This window comes from Schistocerca americana, chromosome 1, assembly GCF_021461395.2.
Source record: "Schistocerca americana isolate TAMUIC-IGC-003095 chromosome 1, iqSchAmer2.1, whole genome shotgun sequence".
In the NCBI taxonomy this organism is placed as follows: domain Eukaryota; kingdom Metazoa; phylum Arthropoda; class Insecta; order Orthoptera; family Acrididae; genus Schistocerca; species Schistocerca americana.
The window spans coordinates 60,985,556-61,004,459 of NC_060119.1; the positions used below are offsets into that span (position 1 = coordinate 60,985,556).

The 18,904-nt window shown below is 40.0% G+C and overlaps 1 protein-coding gene across 3 annotated transcripts in view; it reads left to right on the forward strand.

Annotated features, from left to right (window-relative positions):
* LOC124547995 (anaphase-promoting complex subunit 1) overlaps window positions 1-18,904 on the forward strand; it is a 374,510-nt gene that overhangs the window by 42,981 nt on the left and 312,625 nt on the right. For all 3 annotated transcript variants that reach the window (XM_047125147.1, XM_047125148.1, XM_047125149.1), the window contains exon 5: window positions 11,397-11,553. In XM_047125147.1, the coding sequence (XP_046981103.1) occupies window positions 11,397-11,553 (157 nt within the window). The remainder of the gene's footprint in view (window positions 1-11,396; window positions 11,554-18,904) is intronic.

An 18,904-nucleotide genomic window follows, 5' to 3' on the forward strand; every position in this document is an offset into this window, starting at 1 on the left:
TGCTGTTAATCATGGTGCACTCACCTCCGAGAAGTTGGCCAGAGGTGATATAAAACCCATGTCCTGGTTCTCTTAACAGTCTGTCCTTTGCATACTTCTATGATTATATCCCTTTTTCATCCTGCTCAGTATGAGTCCCGTGTAGGTGCGCAATATTCTAATGTGGCTCATGTAACTATTTTGTAAGCAGTCTCCTTTTTAGATTGATAGCATTTTACCAGTATCTTAGGAATAAACTAATGTCTGCCACTGGATTTACGTAAGATTGACTCAGGTATTTGTATGAATTGACTTATCCAATTAGGATTCGTTCATATTATAGTCATGTGAACTACTTATTGTTTTGCAAAGTGCACAATTTTACATTTCTGAACTTTTGAAGCAAGTTGGCAATCTTTGCACAACTTTGAAATATCATCCAAGTCAGACTGGAAAATTTTCACTTCTTTCATATGTTGTTGTTGTTGTTGTTGTTGTCTTCAGTCCATAGACTGGTTTGATGCAGCTTTCCATGTTACTCTATCCTGTGCAAGCTTCTTCATCTCTAAGTACCTACTGCAACCTACATCCTTCTGAATCTGCGTAGTATATTCCTGTCTTGGTCTCCCTCTACGATTTTTATCCTCTATGCTGCCCTCCAATACTAAATTGGTGATCCCTTGATGCCTCAGAACATGTCCTACCAACTGATCCTTTCTTCGAGTCAAGTTGTGCCACAAATTCCTCTTCTGCCTAATTATGTTCAGTGCCTCCTCATTAGTTATGTGATCTTACCATCTAATCTTCAGCATTCTTCTGTAGCACCACATTTCAAAAGCTTCAATTCTCTTCTTGTCTAAACTATTTATCATCCATGTTTCTCTTCCATACATGGCAACACTCATACAAATACTTTCAGAAAAGACTTCCTGACATCTAAATCTATACTCAGTATTAACAAATTTCTCTTCTTCAGAAACTCTTTCCTTGCCATTGCCAGTTTATATTTTATATCCTCTCTGCCTCGACCATCATCAGTTAATTTGCTCCCCAGATAGCAAAGCTTATGTACTACTTTAAGTGTCTCATTTCCTAATGTAATTCCCTTTGCATCATCTGATTTAATTCAACTACATTCCATTATCCTCGTTTTGTTTTCGTTGATGTTCACCTTATAGCCTTCTTTGAAGACACTGTCAATTCCATTTCACTGCACATCCAGGTCCTTCGCTGTCTCTGACAAAATTACAATGTAATCGGCAAACTTCAAAGTTTTTATTTCTTGTCCATGGACTTTAATTCCTCTTCCAAATTTTTCTTCTGTTTCCCTTACTGCTTGCTCAGTATACAGATTGAATAACATCGGCGATAGGCTACAACACTGTCTCACTCCCTTCCCAACCACTGCTTCCCTTTCGTGCCCCTTGACTCTTGTAACTGCCATCTGGTTTCTGTACAAATTGTAAATAGTTTTTTTCTCCCTGTATTTGACCCCTGCCACCTTCAGAATTTGAAAGTGGGTATTCCAGTCAACACTTTCAAAATCTTTGTCTAAGTCTACAATTGCTAGAAGTGTGGGTTTTGTTTTTCCTTAATCTATCTTCTAAGATAAGTCATAGGATTAGTATTGCCTTATGTGTTCCAACATTTCTACGGAATCCAAACTGATCTTCCCCAAGGTTGGCTTCTACCAGGTTTTCCTCCACATCTCGGATGAGACCCCCCGGCAAGCAGACAGAATTAACACTGGCCTTCTTCCCCGACCTTTCTGCTATTTCTCTAAGGGGCTCCATCACCCGCCTAATGTTGGGGCTACCAATCACTAATAAACCCCTCACCCCATGTGCCTGCTCGAACCTTGCTGAAGGAGTGGCCACATGTTCACCAACAGGCAGAGCGGGCGATGCCACACGGCCAGCCTCCACATTGACCCTCCGCCTCGTGCGCCACGAATGCCGCTGAACCCGCCACTCCCCTTGGGGAGAGGGTGGCCCAACCGTGCCCGGTACCCGCAAAGATGTCTCGACAGCAGGGACAGTGGGTGAAGCATGTAACACCTCGGGTGTACCATGCGATGCACCAGACTCCCCATTGCCGATACACTCCGAGGCAGCAGCCTGAAGACGGCTGACCTCGGCCATTAACACGTTCAGCTGTTTGCGAATAGTGGCCAACTTCTCCTGCGTCCGTACACAGCAGTCACACATCCTATTCATCCTACCTATGTTTCTGTTGCATTTTAACTCACTCTATCGGACTATACAGTTTACTGTGGAATTGGAGAAAGGTGGCAGCTTACCATTCCCGGATGACATTGTTGGAAGAAAAACGTACTGAATGCTGGGACATAGTGTCTACTCCAAACCATCTAACACAGAGTTACTTGCAGGCAAAAAGTGTCATCGCCCTGCACAATGTGGACATGTCTTATGCTTCCTGGTACATAGAGCATAAATTGTCTCAGATCCCGACAGACTGCCAAGTGAGCTGCAACACCCAAGAGCAGTGTTCCAACAGAATGGTTTTTCTGATAAACAAATATGCAATGTGTTCCAAGCAAATGTATGGATGTAAATGAAGATGCTGAGGCACCCACTGCAATTGCTTTCTTGCTGTATTTTGGCAGCATGTCTTCAATCGTGGAAAGAATCCTTAAAGAGGCACATCAAGTGTAGTTTTTGTCTATCAGCAAAACTGAGGAATTGATTGTTTTTGGTCAGAGTTGATATTGGTTTTAGAAATCACCGCATATATAGGATCCCACGCCAGTGTAGGAAATCTTATACAGGGCAGATGTGTCGCACCATACAAGAACATTGCGTTGAACACCAGTGATATACACATCTGGACCAACCTGATAAATCAGTTACAGCGGAGCATTGCCTGAATAAAGAACATTATGTGTTTTTCAAGAAGACAGGTTTTATTGTCAGCATCATCATTCTGGGATTATGTGGTACTGGCTGCCATTAATTGAAAAGAGAAGGAACCAGATCCTCTGAGTGTGTCTGGCAGCACATTTATCCCCTGGTGCATACATGGAAGCCCTCTCTTCAGCTCTTAGTAGGAGTCACTATGAATGCTGCTTCCATCCAGCTGTTGCCGCCTTCCCATGCGTGCGTAATTCCTACTTCTGGCCAGATGAATCTCAATGACAATGTGTAATTATCACCTGTCACATCCTGTAGCAGTGACGAAAGCATCTACTACCAATAGAAGATGTCGAACAGTTGTGTTGATGAGATATTCTTGTACTCGGACTATGTGACAAACCCAAGAATTTTTTTTGGAGTAAAACAGAATTAAAAGTTCATTTAAAGCTTATTTATTGTCACTAAACACTTTAATGATAGTCACTGTGCCAACAAGAAGTTTAATTATTATTGCAAAAGAGATCAAAAATCTGCAAAGACTTATAAGAGTCTACTCTATTTACACAAGAGGCAATTTATAAAGTATGTGTGGGTTAGTAATAAGCTTTTAATTTTCACATAAAATATGAAGTTGGTTAATTAATTTTTGTTCATTTACAGGTTCATGTGTGTGGTCCTGGTGTATATTGAATAGCCCCCACCACAGTACTGTATCATGCCACTAGAGAAGCCAAAAAAAAAAAAAAAAAAAATACAAAACAAAATTGTTCAGGCTACTGATGAAGTTAAGTATTGTGAGGTAATTTGTTTTCAGCAACAGAAGAAAATGTTCAGCTGTATCAGGAGGATCCAGTTGACTTCTTTAACTGTCTGAATTTTTCCTGACACAGCAGCCCATTTTCCATTGCTGTCGAAAAAGATTACGTTACATTACATTATGTTACCACATGATGCTGTAAAAGGCAGACTGCCAATTGCTAGTAAAACATTTCCAAAAAAGACGAATTTGTTAAGATCTATTACAAAACTAAGTGTTAGGAATTCTTTTTTGAAGATATTTGTCGGGAATGTAGCTGTTTATAGAACTGAAACATGCATAAGAAGCATTTCAGACACAAAGAAGACAGAAGCTTTTGAAATGTGGTTCTGTGCAAGAATGCTGAAGATTAGATGAGTAGATCAAAAAACAAATGAGGAGGCACTGAATCGAATGGGGGGAAAAAGGAGGTTAGCATCACAACTTGACTAAAATTATGGGATTGGTTGATAGGACACATCATGAGGCATCAAGAAATTGTCAGTTTGTAATTGAAGGAAGTGTGGGGAATAAAATCTGTGAAGATGACGACTACTACTACTACTGCTGCTGCTGCTGCAACTACTGTGTTTTATCAAAGAGTTGTGCAAGTTTGCTTTAGCTCCTCTAGAGGTGTGCTATGGTACTGTGGCGGTACTGCTGACATACAATTACAAACAAATAATTGAGAAGGGAAAGTAGTCACCAGTCACTCGCAGTTCAGTCTACACTTTATTGCAGATCTATATTTCAGCTGCAGTATAGCTATCATCAGTGTGTATGAAGTGCATCATGTAGACTCAATAGTTTTGTAAGCTGAGTCTGCATGACTTGCTTCATATACACTGATGATAGCTATACTGTACTTGAAATTTAGATGTGCAATAAAGTACAGATTGAATTGCGACTGATTGCTGACTTTCTTCCTGTTTGAATTGCATCACAGTCACTGTGCACAACAGTTTCGCTGGAATACAGTCGATGAAACCAATGATTAATTAATAATTGTACTTTTTTGAGATGATAATAAGACTGTTATGACCGCTCCTCATACATGTTACCAAATTCGTGGAACTTCCTACAACTGACTCTACGTGACCGTGGAACATTACTTATTGGAGGCCAACTGGAGACCGTATGCAATGATTGTATTCTACTATTGCTCAGTGGTGAGTGACTGTAGCATTGTTTATGATGCTCACTTTAAGAAATTAAGGAAGGGTTTTACATAATATTAAAATAGACAGCAAGTAACAAAAATGGGCATTGTGTTGTCATCATCATTGATGCACAAGTCACCAAAAAGACTTGCACTATGTCACTGAACAACCCCAGATGGGGTCATCCAACAAGTAATGCCTTACAATCATTTCATTTCACAATATAAAATACAAAAATTGGGAGCAGTACTTTTACATCTCTGACAGTGAAGTTACTTCATTTCCCTATTGACTGTATATTCTTAAAATGACATTAATATTAAGTTATATTTTCTGAGGAGAATTTCAGGCACATATGTTTCTGCTGTGTAGCCTACTACCACTCTCAAAGGATATTCTAGACTCCAAAATTTTATGTTTCAGATGTTTTATTAACTGAAATGTTTTCCTGCTAAAAGTATGCATTTTTGGGTGCAAAGCAATTAGGGCTACAAGATATTCCAGTATATCTTTGATAGGTTTGCATTCTAAAATTTGAATTATTATGCAACAGAATTTTTCAGTAGTACAACCAAGGCCTGCACCATGTCATTCATTGTTGAGATAAATGTTCCACACTGGAGAATGAATACATAGAGGAGCAGTAACAGCAGAACACAACTTGAGTTTCTCTAGTTGATAATTAAAACTTTCTGACTATTCCTCTTGCATTCCTTATTTATGTATCACATGGACGTACATATAAAACATACACAATGGAGTACAAAAGGAATGTGCAAGACCTCTGGTTGCAACATGTACACAACTGCCAAGATGGTGCACCGTGTATATTTGAATGCAAGAACAGGGTGGGTAAAAGTACACAAATGGAATCTGAACCAGATTTCATATCTCTCCCAGCTATAGTGACTTGTTTTCCTTGACAAAACTTTGATGTGACCTGTTGTTCTTTCAAATTTGTTGCTGAGATTTCAAGGTAGTCAAGTACTTGAAAGCCAATCAAAATTATGTTTCCATCCTTACCTAATAAAAGCTCTCTCCTGTCATAATATTGTTTTCTCTTATATTTGTTATTAAGCGAAAAATTGTTGTAAGTTTTCCCTGTAGTTTAATTCAAAGTACTGAGTAAGAAAACTCAAACATACTGTTAGAGACACATAAGGAATGCTTGCTTACCAGTAGTTGAAAGGAGTGGTGTTAGAGCAGGGATGATGCACAGAAGTAGAAGGGGAGAGGGGGAATAGTACTAAAGTTGTTCTTTGATTAGGTAAGTGAGAGAGAGAGAGAGAGAGAGAGAGAGAGAGAGCTAAGAAACCTTGATGAAAACCATAAAAGTGCAGGATTAAAAGAAGATAACTTCACACACTAGATGTGGCCAGAGACATGATGCGGGAAAAGGATCAGAAATGTCATTGCATTAGTTACTTGGATTTATGGTATAGTGTATGGAAAATGCGTTGTAGGCAGTATGTTGCTCAGAGATGAATGCTAACTTTCAAAGAAATAATTTTCAGACGGATATTGTTGTGTCAGCTGCTGTGGGTGTCGGAACTGACACAAACAAGGAAGGAGAGAAGTTACATTGACTGGTGGCAAGAATCCAGGTCATCTGTACGTTAAACTTTCAGATTGTTACAATACTTCAACTTTAAAAAGAAAATAAATAAAACTTAACTTGAGGTATGTGCTTTTGTGCCTCCTATGTACAGTTACTTATACAGTCTATTACTACTTGTAGAACGCAGGCTAAGTATCTTTTTCCTAATACTCAGTGCTGATGGTCTCAATGTCTGCAACCAAACTGGGCCAAACAGTGATGGGCGGCTGGTTAAATCAGCGTTGATAGGAGGTGCTGAACTCTGTCTTCCTAGAGGTATGATGCTGCCCCCTTTTCTGGTGGCATGCAGGTTAGTGCATTTTTGATGTTGTTTCACGGTGCTGTACTGGTCGGTGTGCAGTCAATGCTTTAGGACTGCACCTTCTTCCCCTCCAAAATGTCGCAGTGTTGTTGTGTAGGGAGCCATTTACGACAACAGGCGGGAAGGCAGGAAGCTGGGTGGCATGAGGAGAAGGGAGCCACAACTCGGACCGACACTGAGCCCCCGGCTGCTCCCCCACATCCGTCCCGTGCTCCGAGGGGAATGTCAGTTGGTAACCCCTGAAAGGGTGCCCAGCCTCTTCCCCAGATAGTCCGATGAAAAATGGAGAGGATGGTGATGATAATGGCAATGCATCCACAGCAGTTGCCGGAATGAGTGCTGGGAAGTTGAGCTGCTGTAATGGTAAAGGCGATGGGTTCAGCTTCATCGGTTCCACAGGTCGTGCAGAAGAGGCACCTGAGGGCGGCCGTGCTGGCCTCGAGATCCCAGTAGGATGCAAAACTGTGGACAGAAAATCTGCAGAAGAATCTTTCAAGCGACAAACATGAATCTGGTTCTGATGACAGAGCAGCAACCCAGCAGGACCTTGAATTAAATACAAGCAAGCACCCAAATTTCGAAGAATCATTCTCTCTCCCATCATCTGGTGAATAGTACTACGGGATGTAGTTGAGTTAATGACCACTGCAAATGGATATATGCTAAAAGAGTCTATAACAATAAGTCAACAAGTGTTCCCGAAGGGACCAGCAATGGTAATATGCACTTATTGCCACGTTTGCGGCTGCACTGGTGGATTCTCAGCAGAAGCATGACACTGTGACATCATTTGTTCAATGTGAGTGTCCATGTCCGGCCAAGTACAGTGCTGGCACACTAAGTATTTTCTGCATGCTGTTCCCCAATGTCCTTGGTGAGCCATTGCAACACATCTCTGTGCAACTCTTTAGGACTAAGCACGCGTGATTGTCCAGTCATTCTGAAACATTTTAGGAATAAGCACGCCCCGATTGTCCAGAGCCATTTCGCAATAAAATCACACTTTGCTGGATGGAGAGGCTATGCCGACGAGCAAAATATCGATGCACAGGGGAATTCTGAATGTTTTGCACTGAATGAGGCCAAGCAGAACAGATGTGGTGCACAAAATGTTCAAGTCACAGTCTGCTTCTATGCCTTGTGCAATTTTCCTATAGTTCAGTGAAAAAGTCTGTAAAAGCTCAGGTTCTTGCACATCGATCTGACAACAAGATGTGGCAGTAGCATCGAATTCAGAACTGGACCTACAAGAAGGCAACAAAGGGTGTCAGCATTTGCATGCCGGTACAATATTTCATAGTGATACTGTGACAGTAACAATGCCAAATGTTGCAGCTGAGCCTTGTGTGGCGGAACTGGTTTGGCCGGATGAAACAAAGACTGAATTGGCTTATGATCCGACACTAGGTAAAACTTCTGACCACCAGATAATGGTGAAAACTTTGTCATGCTATAGACAATAGTGAGTGCTTCCTTCTCGAATAGTTACATTGAGTCTTGGCAATAATTTGGGAGCGAAAGCAATCGGTCTGTCCAGTGAAACAAATTTGTGTGAGAGTACAGCTCTGATTACTGTGAGAGTACATACGAATAAGTATCCACTGTGAAAACGATAGACATAGCTTGATCGAAATGAACAAGGCATTTATCAGTCAAGGTATTCCCGACACCATTTGATCCAAACAAAAGGCACATTGTTCCAGTGCAACCAATGCAATGGAGCCCCGATCTGGGCTGCATTGGGTATAAATCGGATATAACATTTCAACTTTCCGAGAACTAACTGCAATCCCGTTTTGTGTCCCGGGTGGCCAGCAAATGTGATTGAAGGGGATGATCACCTTGGCTATGAAGAACATGGCCTAAATACTGTATTTCAGGCTGAATAAGGGCACCTTCAAACCTGCAGCTGAAAACACATGAAAAAGCAGATGAATGTTACTGATATTTTCTTGTGGTGCATGTCCTGACACTATAATATCGTACGAATAATTTGAACATAATGGAATTTTTGCAGTAAGCTGTTCTAAGTACTAGTGCTGTATGGCGAGCACTCTCAAAGGGTAAGCGCAAAAATTTGAGCAACCCTAAATGTGTGTTGACCACAAACACTTTCCAAGACTCCTCATCCAGCAGAATTTGGGAATACACATTGCATGAGTCAGTTTTTCAAAGATAGTGGACTGCACCAAGCCTGTCCATTAATTCCTCAGGACGAGGGAACAGGTAAGTATCAATTATTGTTTGTGGATTCATGGCGGATTTAAAGTCAACACAACGATGAAGTCTTCCAGGAGGCTTTGGTAAAATCACTAAGGGAGCAACCCATTGACTGGCTTGGAGAGGAGCAATAGCACCATTTTCTTGTCATTCTTGAAGTTTACTTGTAACTTTGTCTCTAAGTGTGTGAGGTGCAGGCCGCACCTGAAAAACCTTAAGTTGCGCATTGTCCTTCACTGTAACACGCACCACAATTGAATGAGTATTGACAGAGGCACTGAACTCTGTCCACCTGGAGGTGTGGCACTGCCTGCTCTTCCCATTGGTGCGTGAGTCGGCACCTTCTTGATGCCATTTTGCAGTGTGGCAATGGTCGGTATGTTGTTGATGCTTTAGGACTGCACAGAAATCAAGAGTAAAAATAGGGTAACAAAATGTTAGGAAAGGGGGAATGAATAAATAAAATTTCACAAGGGGCATCAAAAGAGAATATAAATGAAGGTGGAGAATGCAAAATCTAAATGAAATAGGATTGAAGGACAGTGAGAAGTATGGGGCTAGAAAAATTAATCATAAATTAACTACAATTAAATTGATGAGATATGTGTACATGTGGGAGATCCTATTATTATCTCTGTAGTTTGGAACCGTATTTTCCAGGATGCATTGATCTCTCCTGCAAACACCTGTGCTTACTACTTTGAACACAGGCACTGCCTCTCATATTTTTACTTATCTGCCATACAGATTGCTTTAGCTGATTTCATCTACTTTCTCTCTCTCTTTCTCTCTCTCTTCTCTTCTCTTTCAGGGGTTTCCCTTTCTTCTGTGTTCACATACTGCTTTCTCTCTGATTTCTGTTAACACCTTTGTATATTGTATAGAATATGGGTGGTATTACTGGTTGTTTCTTTGTATTGCTTTTAGATACAATCACAGTAACATTCTTTTTATTATGGCTAGTTTTGGTCACATCTTTTATTGTTGTAATTTTCTTCTCCTCCTTATATTCATTCCTCGATATACTGGTTTCCTGCAGCTATTGTGAGTATTTTTACCCTTGGCTATTAGATCGATGCTAAGTCTAACAACTCTTCAGTACCTTTCATATGTCCTTTAGGGCTGGTTTGGAGCTTAACAACTTACCTTTCCCCCCCTCCCCCCCTCCCAGTCTCCTTCTTCCACCAAAGGAAGAAGGAAATTTTAAATGCTAGAAATTCAATCTTTTTTTTTTTCTTCTCCTTTTGTTGTACGTTATCAATCAGACTCCAGTTATTCCTTTACTAACTGTTGGCAAGCAGATGTCCATCCTTTTTCATGTATAGTTTCTCTATTTGGTATTTTAGTGAAAAATAAGTGTTGCCGCTGTTGAGTGAAATTATAGGAGTAGCATTGACAGTGGGGCAAAGCAGTTGCAATTGATTGAGACTCAGCTTTTAGAATGTAGTGTTATAAAGTTAAAACTGATAGCAGGTAGAATAAGAGGCTACTTTTACTGTCAACAGAAAAGACCTGAATAAACTGACTGGCAGGAGTGAAATTAAAAGCAGATTTTTGCAGCTGAGATTACAAGGATAAGTACAATGTTTCTTGCCTTCCAGAACACTGTTGATGTTCTTCTTTACTATTATGTAAAGAAAAGATAGTTATTTTCAGAAATCTCTTCATGATTTCTGCTCAGATACAACCCAGTATGTTTCCAAGGTACACAAATATTAGCAAGACATGTGTAACATTGTTGGTGATTTATGGAACTGTTTCTGGGTTACTGCTGTCTACATAATTGACTTTGTAGTTAGTTATAATAACTCTTTAAAATATTTCTCATGTTGGCTATTTTCTGCAGAAAAACAGTATCCCAAGTTTTAAAAAAAGCTGTGTCTATGCTATAGTTAATAACTGATTTTAAATACAGAAAACACTATATGGTATGTAAAATCTGACCCCCTGTCATATCCTCATAAAGCATACTTACGTATTCTGTTTATGTGTATATTGTGAGCCATTAATTTTCATTGTATTACAGTAACAATTGATATACCATTGTGAGATGATCCTTGGATGAACAAATAAATAAATAAATAAATAAGCAGAAAATAAGTCTCTGTATCATTTAAAAATAAATAATGTAAAAATAACTATTCTGAAATATTGAACAGGAATCTTGGTAGCATGAAACTGTAGTAACCCAGATCTGAAATGGCAGTCATTATGAGAATTTTGTAGAGGTGTAACTTATTAATGGAAGAAGCAACACATGAGTGACTTGCACATCCAGTTCTTGCGTACTGCTCACCTGTGTGTGCATGATTACTGAGTTAAAGGGGATTATATGGACGGCAGTGTCTGCTAGGAGCCCAAATTCGAACAAATTCCATGGAAAGAATAAATGTCTGAAATTAAAAAAAAGACAAGAAAAACATCTTGAGGTTTGTCGATTTCTTTCCAGGTGTCTGCAGCATGGCCGTGCAAGTACGGCCTCCTACTTGAACGAGCAACAAATGTTTCAGCACCTCATTTTGATTATGAATTTGATGAAAATCCACCTACAATTTTTTCATTATCACACCCTTTAGATGATGTTACCCCGGTAGTATCAAAACATGGTAAGTCATTTTACCTTTATTTCATTTTTTTATTTTTTTATTTTCTGTTTTATTTAAATTTGTCATGTGGTCTGCTGTCACTTTTGAGTTATTGGCATATTCAGTCACCTTTCCATAGGGAAAGTGTTATCTGTTAATTTTCTCTTATGATAGTATCAAAGAAATGACAGTACAATATGTGAAGCTGATTTATAATTTATTTTTAATTGTATATTAATATATGACCAATTTGGTCAGAGACCATTTTCCAGTGCCTATAGTACAACATTAGTGATACAGGACAATTTTCGCACAAAAAGGCTGTTGGGAACCCATAATCCAGTACCAGTTGCGGGATAAGGACAACAAAAATTGTTTTCAATATTTCATGTAGTTATTGACTAAATTAAAGAAAAACCTAAAATGCTGTCATAATCTACTCAGTACAAGACACAGCCTTATGTTAAAAGTCTGACACACTAAGACAAATATTACAGTTAGAAAGTATGTGTTTGTTTTGAGGCGGCACAAGTTCATGGACTTCATTCAGCCAGTATTTGAGAATGATAGCACTAAGCGACTTCCAGCAAACTTTAAGCACGATTTCAGATTTTTTCTAAACTTTTTCTCACTTACATCCTTACTGTCAAATATTTAACACACAAACTTATTTGTAAAGTAATCTGATATTTGAATCTATGTTATACATAGGTGTTTGATTCCTTAAAGAATCTGGAGTTTACTGGTAGATACTACTTGGAAAGGAGAGTAGTGTTGCAGTTACACATCAGTTGCTAAAGTGATATGAAAACAACTAGAGTTGAGATGATACAGCCACTGCTTGGAAAAGAGTGTAGACAGATAGCATATACCAGCAAACCTATTATGTATTCCAGTCTGGCCATTCACCTTTTGCATATGAACTATCCTGGGAGAAACTAAATAATTTCGGGGACATATTATAATTCTGTATCTTTATATGATTTAGGATTTGCATTGGACCATTAATAGAGACTAAGGGACCTTAACACCAAAGCTTTTCTGGTCTTGCAGAAACTAATGTTTTTTACAACATCTCAAACTTGAATGAGATGACACATACATTGGACAAAGGAACAGAATAGAAACAGTTCTGTACGTGGGAAACGTTATTACCATTCATGTTTGTAAAGTACACTATAAAGTATTGCATTGTAATCTTTCAGATAGGCATGACCTTTTTTACTGTATTACATTAAGTTGTTGTAATCATTCAGGCTTTCCCGGTGATATGCTGATATCTTGAGGTGTCTCAGTTTTTCCTTTTGTTGTCCATGCACAATATTCCAACAATGTGACACCTTGTTTGTTATTTTCGGGTCTAAAAACTGGATTTTTGTAAATTTGGATACCAAACTTTGGAGGTTATTTTGACTGGTTATTTTTGAATTTAGGGTATTTTGTGTAGTAGACAATGTTGCAGAGGACACTTTTCTTAAAACAATCATGTCAGTTGCAATGCTGTAACTTAACCCAGTGCAGAGATATTCATATTTTTGCTAAACTGAAACTTCGTCGCCTGCTTACAAATGAAAATGGCCGCCATTCAGTAAAGATGAAAGGCAAATTTGTTTTGAAAACTGTTTTGAACTTCTCAATTATAGGTTAAAATATTTAAAAATGGTCAAGCAACCAACTTAATTTTTATTGCACCACTTCATTTGGATTGATCCTTTTGTTTCCTAAAGTGTCAGCAAGTTGTACGCCAGTGTATAAAACCTTTACCATTCAAATAAATGATAAGTTTTACAGTTTTGAAGAAAGTATATTGTCACTTAACACGGAAATTTTCTGGGGCCCCCTCTGGGTTTCCTCAGCTGTTCCGCGCAGCTCGACTGTGGTTACAGAACATAGAGCTGCCATTGCCCAAGCGTGCAGCCTCCTACGTTTACCAAGAGGCTGCGGGCGATTCGAGCACAGTCTTTATGCCACTGAGCCATGCCGTGCTCCATTAGGCGATACAGATGACGTCCCTGTTTCACCATTTACAAGGCTATTTACAAGGCTATTGATGATTTGGAGATTACTACAGTGGATGGCATTGCAGCCCAAGTTATGTTGCAGGACCGGTCTGTATTTTGTGGATGTGTATTGAATTTTACCTTCACAAAGTATTCAAAGAACATGTTAAAAATACTATTATTAGCTGATATGGGCAGCTCACACAGCCCAGCCATCAATCACATTTAGCATGGTGCCGTTATTATGCCAGTTTGGATTCCTCCCTATTATGTCATTTGATATTTCAGCATATGGCATTTGCTGGATCCAGATGATGATATCTTAACAGCCTGAGTTTGAAACGCCACTTCGCAGTATACTTTGAGTCAAATAGCGTTTTCCATTTCTTGATTAACACTCATCACAGTCAAACAGGATGGCTCCCATCTGGATGCTGTGATCATTTCCTTGAAATCATCATGTGTTCCCATCAGTGCATTTGTGTTCTCTAATCCAAAATTTTTGTTGCTCTCTTAAGTACAAATGATGTGGAAAGCGGTGAAGTTTTTATTTTGACCGCCAGCAGAACCACAAAATACATAAGATGCCGCAGGTGGAACTTTCATCATTCAGGGAAATGATATGAATGATCATTTTCCATAGTGTGAAACAAATCTCTTCTGCTGCAAGCTTCTTGCTTTCCATATTTTGAAAGGTGATAGTGTAGACAAAACAAGAAAAATATGTCCAGTAAACATGGCTACCTTAAGAGCAATGACCACTTTCTTTATCTTTGCTATGTGAAACACATCTCTTCTATTGAATAAGTACTCATAGCTCTTAAGGTATGCCTTAAGAGTCCAAGTTTACTAGACTTTTTTGCTTCAAACGTTCATCCCTGTCCTATCCCTGAATATTGACCATTCCTGCATATAGGTTTTCAGTGTCCTCATCCAGTGTACGAGTGACAAAGTGTAAAAGGAAGACCTCACTTCATTTGTGCCCTTTTGTGCAGTGCATTCAGGATAAACACAAAACACAGATTCATCTGTTGCAAGAAGATCGCAAGTTGCTGCTTAAAGTAAATGTCACTGGTCACTGGTTACCATATTGGCAAGGATACATTTTTTGCAGAGTCGATGCAGACAGACATCTGCTTTTTGTTTTTGCTCTACTGCAGTTTACTGGGCAGGAGGGGGACTGTGCTCTCTCATGAGCAGATGAGTCCCCACTGACTTGCCTGTTTCTTTCCCCTGAAAAATTTAACTAACCAGTTCTTTCTGCCCCACAGCAAAACTTTGAATGCTAATATATCTGGATATCCTTGCCCCCCCCCCCCCCCCCCTGCAGTTTAGCATAGCAGCAGATGTGTATGATCAGTCTGAAATGAAGTGTAGCAATAACTCACTTTCGAAAAAAGTGACTTACCTATTTTTCTTTCTCCTGACCATTCAGTTTAAAAATATGTTAAATAACTATTTAGTACATCGACTGCAGCTCGTCCTGTTAACACAACTATGGTTTACAAATGAACCATGGAGTTACATGCCAAAAACAACTAAATTTCACATTCAATCACAGTGTACCTGGGGTATGGCATGACATAATCAAGTTCAAAACAAAATGGAATTAGGGTTATCAAGATTTAAGTGAGTTTGAACGTGGTGTCATAGTCAGCGCACAAGCAATGGGACACAGTGTCTCCGAGGTAGCGATGAAGTGGGGGTTTTCCTGTACAACCATTTCACAAGTGTACCATGAATATCTCCGACATCACTGTGACTGGGAAAAGTTTCTGGAAGAATCGGACATTGGGAAGAGTGCCAACTGAAGAGAATCGTTCAACATGACTGAAGTGAAGCCCTTCCTCAAATTGCTGCAGGTTCCAGTGCTGGCCCATCAACAAGTATCAGTGTGCGAATCGTTCAATGACACATCATCGATATGGACTTTCAGATCCGAAGGCCCACTCAAGTATCTTTGATGACTGCATGACACAAAGCTTTATGCCTCATGTGGGCCCATCAACCCCGACATTGGACTGTTGATGACTGGAAACATGTTGTCTGGTGGGACGAGTCTCATTTCAACTTGTATCGAGCAGACGGAAGTGTACGGGTATGGAGACAACCTCATGACTCCATGGATCCTGCAACTCAGCAGGGGACTGTCCAAGCTGGTGGGGGCTCTGTAATGGTGTGAGGCATGTGCAGTTGGAGTGATATGAGACCCCTGATACGTCTAGAAATGACTCTGACGGGTGACATGTATGTAAGCATCCTGTATGATCACCTGCATCCATTCCTGTCTGTTGTGCATTTCGTCAGACTTGGGCAATTACAGCAGAACAATGCGACACCCCACAGGAGCAGATGTGCTACAGAGTGGCTCCAGAAACACTCTTCTTAGTTTAAACAGGCCTGATGGCCACCAAACTCCCCAGACATGAACATTATTGAACATATCTGGGGTAGATTGCAACGTGCTGTTCAGAACAGATCTCCAGCCCCTCGTACTCCTACAGATTTATGGACAGTTCTGCTAGATTCATGGTGTCAGTTCCCTCCAGCCCTACTTCAGACATTAGTCGAGTCCATGCCACATCCTGTTGTGGCACTTCTGCATGCTCGTGGGGCCCCTGCACGATATTAGGCAGGTGTACCTGTTCCTTTGGCTCTTCAGTGTATAAAGATGCAGAAAAATATGAGGGCTATCCACAAAGTACATTACATTTTGGAATTAAAATTAAATAAAGTATTGGAATTTTTTTTTATTATATACAGATGAAAGCCACACTTAAATACTACTTTTCTACATAGTTGCCATTTAAATTAAGGCACTTATCATAGCGATGGACGAGCTTGGAAATTCCTTCGTCATAAAATTCGGCCGCCTGCACCTTCAACCACGTGGTTACCTCTTTTGGGACAGAAAAGGTGTGATTTTTGTGGATTTCCTGGAAAGAGGCACTACAATAAACTCTCAACGGTATTTCCAAACTCTGCACAACCTCAGAAGAGCAATACAAAACAAGCACAGGGGAAAGTTGGGCTCAAAGATCTTGCTGATTCCCCACAATGCCCGGGCCCACACGGCAAATGCCACTCGTGTTGTTGTTGTTGTGGTCTTCAGTCCTGAGACTGGTTTGATGCAGCTCTCCATGCTACTCTATCCTGTGCAAGCTTCTTCATCTCCCCGTACCTACTGCAACCTACATCCTTCTGAATCTGCTTAGTGTATTGATCTCTTGGTCTCCCTCTACGATTTTTACCCTCCACACTGCCCTCCAATGCTAAATTTGTGATCCCTTGATGCCTCAAAACATGTCCTACCAACCGATCCCTTCTTCTAGTCAAGTTGTGCCACAAACTTCTCTTCTCCCCAATCCTATTCAATACCTCCTCATTAGTTACGTGATCTACCCACCTTATCTTCAGCATTCTTCTGTAGCACCACATTTCGAAAGCTTCTATTCTCTTCTTGTCCAAACTGGTTATCGTCCACGTTTCACTTCCATACATGGCTACACTCCATACAAATACTTTCAGAAACGACTTCCTGACACTTAAATCTATACTCGATGTTAACAAATTTCTCTTCTTCAGAAACGATTTCCTTGCCATTGCCAGTCTACATTTTATATCCTCTCTACTTCGACCATCATCAGTTATTTTACTCCCTAAATAGCAAAACTCCTTTACTACTTTAAGTGTCTCATTTCCTAATCTAATCCCCTCAGCATCACCCGACTTAATTTGACTACATTCCATTATCCTCGTTTTGCTTTTGTTGATGTTCATCTTATATCCTCCTTTCAAGACACTGTCCATTCCGTTCAACTGCTCTTCCAAGTCCTTTGCTGTCTCTGACAGAAATAGAATGTCATCGGTGAACCTCATTGTTTTTATTTCTTCTCCATGGATTTTAATACCTACTCCGAATTTTTCTTTTGTTTCCTTTACTGCTTGCTCAACATACAGATTGAATAACATCGGGGAGAGGCTACAACCCTGTCTCACTCCTTTCCCAACCACTGCTTCCCTTTCATGCCCCTCGACTCTTATAACTGCATTCTGATTTCTGTACAAATTGTAAATAGCCTTTCGCTCCCTGTATTTTACCCCTGCCATCTTCAGAATTTGAAAGAGAGTATTCCAGTTAACGTTGTCAAAAGCTTTCTCTAAGTCTACAAGTGCTAGAAACGTAGGTTTGCCTTTTCTTAATCTTTCTTCTAAGATAAGTCGTAAGGTTAGTATTGCCTCACGTGTTCCAACATTTATACGGAATCCAAACTGATCTTCCCTGAGGTCGGCTTCTACCAGTTTTTCCATTCGTCTGTAAAGAATTCGCGTTAGTATTTTGCAGCTGTGACTTATTAAACTGATAGTTCGGTAATTTTCACATCTCTCAACACTTGCTTTCTTTGGGATTGGAATTATTATATTCTTCTTGAAGTCTGTGGGTATTTCGCCTGTCTCATACATCTTGCTCACCAGATGGTAGAGTTTTGTCATGACTGGCTCTCCCAAGGCCATCAGTAGTTCTAATGGCATGTTGTCTACTCCCGGGGCCTTGTTTCGACTCAGGTCTTTCAGTGCTCTGTCAAACTCTTCACGCAGTATCTTATCTCCCATTTCATCTTCATCTACATCCTCTTCCATTTCCATAATATTGTCCTCAAGTACATCGCCCTTGTATAAACCCTCTATATACTCCTTCCACCTTTCTGCCTTCCCTTCTTTGCTTAGAACTGGGTTGCCATCTGAGCTCTTGATATCCATACAAGTGGTTCTCTTCTCTCCAAAGGTCTCTTTAATTTTCCTGTAGGCAGTATCTATCTTACCCCTAGTGAGAGAAGCCTCTACATCCTTACATTTGTCCTCTAGCCATCCCTGCTTAGCCATTTTGCACTTCCTGTCGATCTCATTTTTGAGACGTTTGTACTCCTTTTTGCCTGCTTCATTTACTGCGTTTTTATATTTTCACCTTTCATGAATTAAATTCAATATTTCTTCTGTTACCCAAGGATTTCTATTAGCCCTCGTCTTTTTACCTACTTGATCGTCTGCTGCCTTCACTACTTCATCCCTCAGAGCTACCCATTCTTCTTCTACTGTATTTCTTTCCCCCATTCCTGTCAATTGTTCCCTTATGCTCTCCCTGAAACTCTGTACAACCCCTGGTTCTTTCAGTTTATCCAGGTCCCATCTCCTTAAATTCCTGCCTTTTTGCAGTTTCTTCAGTTTCAATCTGCAGTTCATAACGAATAGATTGTGGTTAGAATCCACATCTGCCCCTGGAAATGTCTTAAAATTTAAAACCTGGTTCCTAAATCTCTGTCTTACCATTTTGTAATCTATCTGATACCTTTTAGTATCTCCAGGCTTCTTCC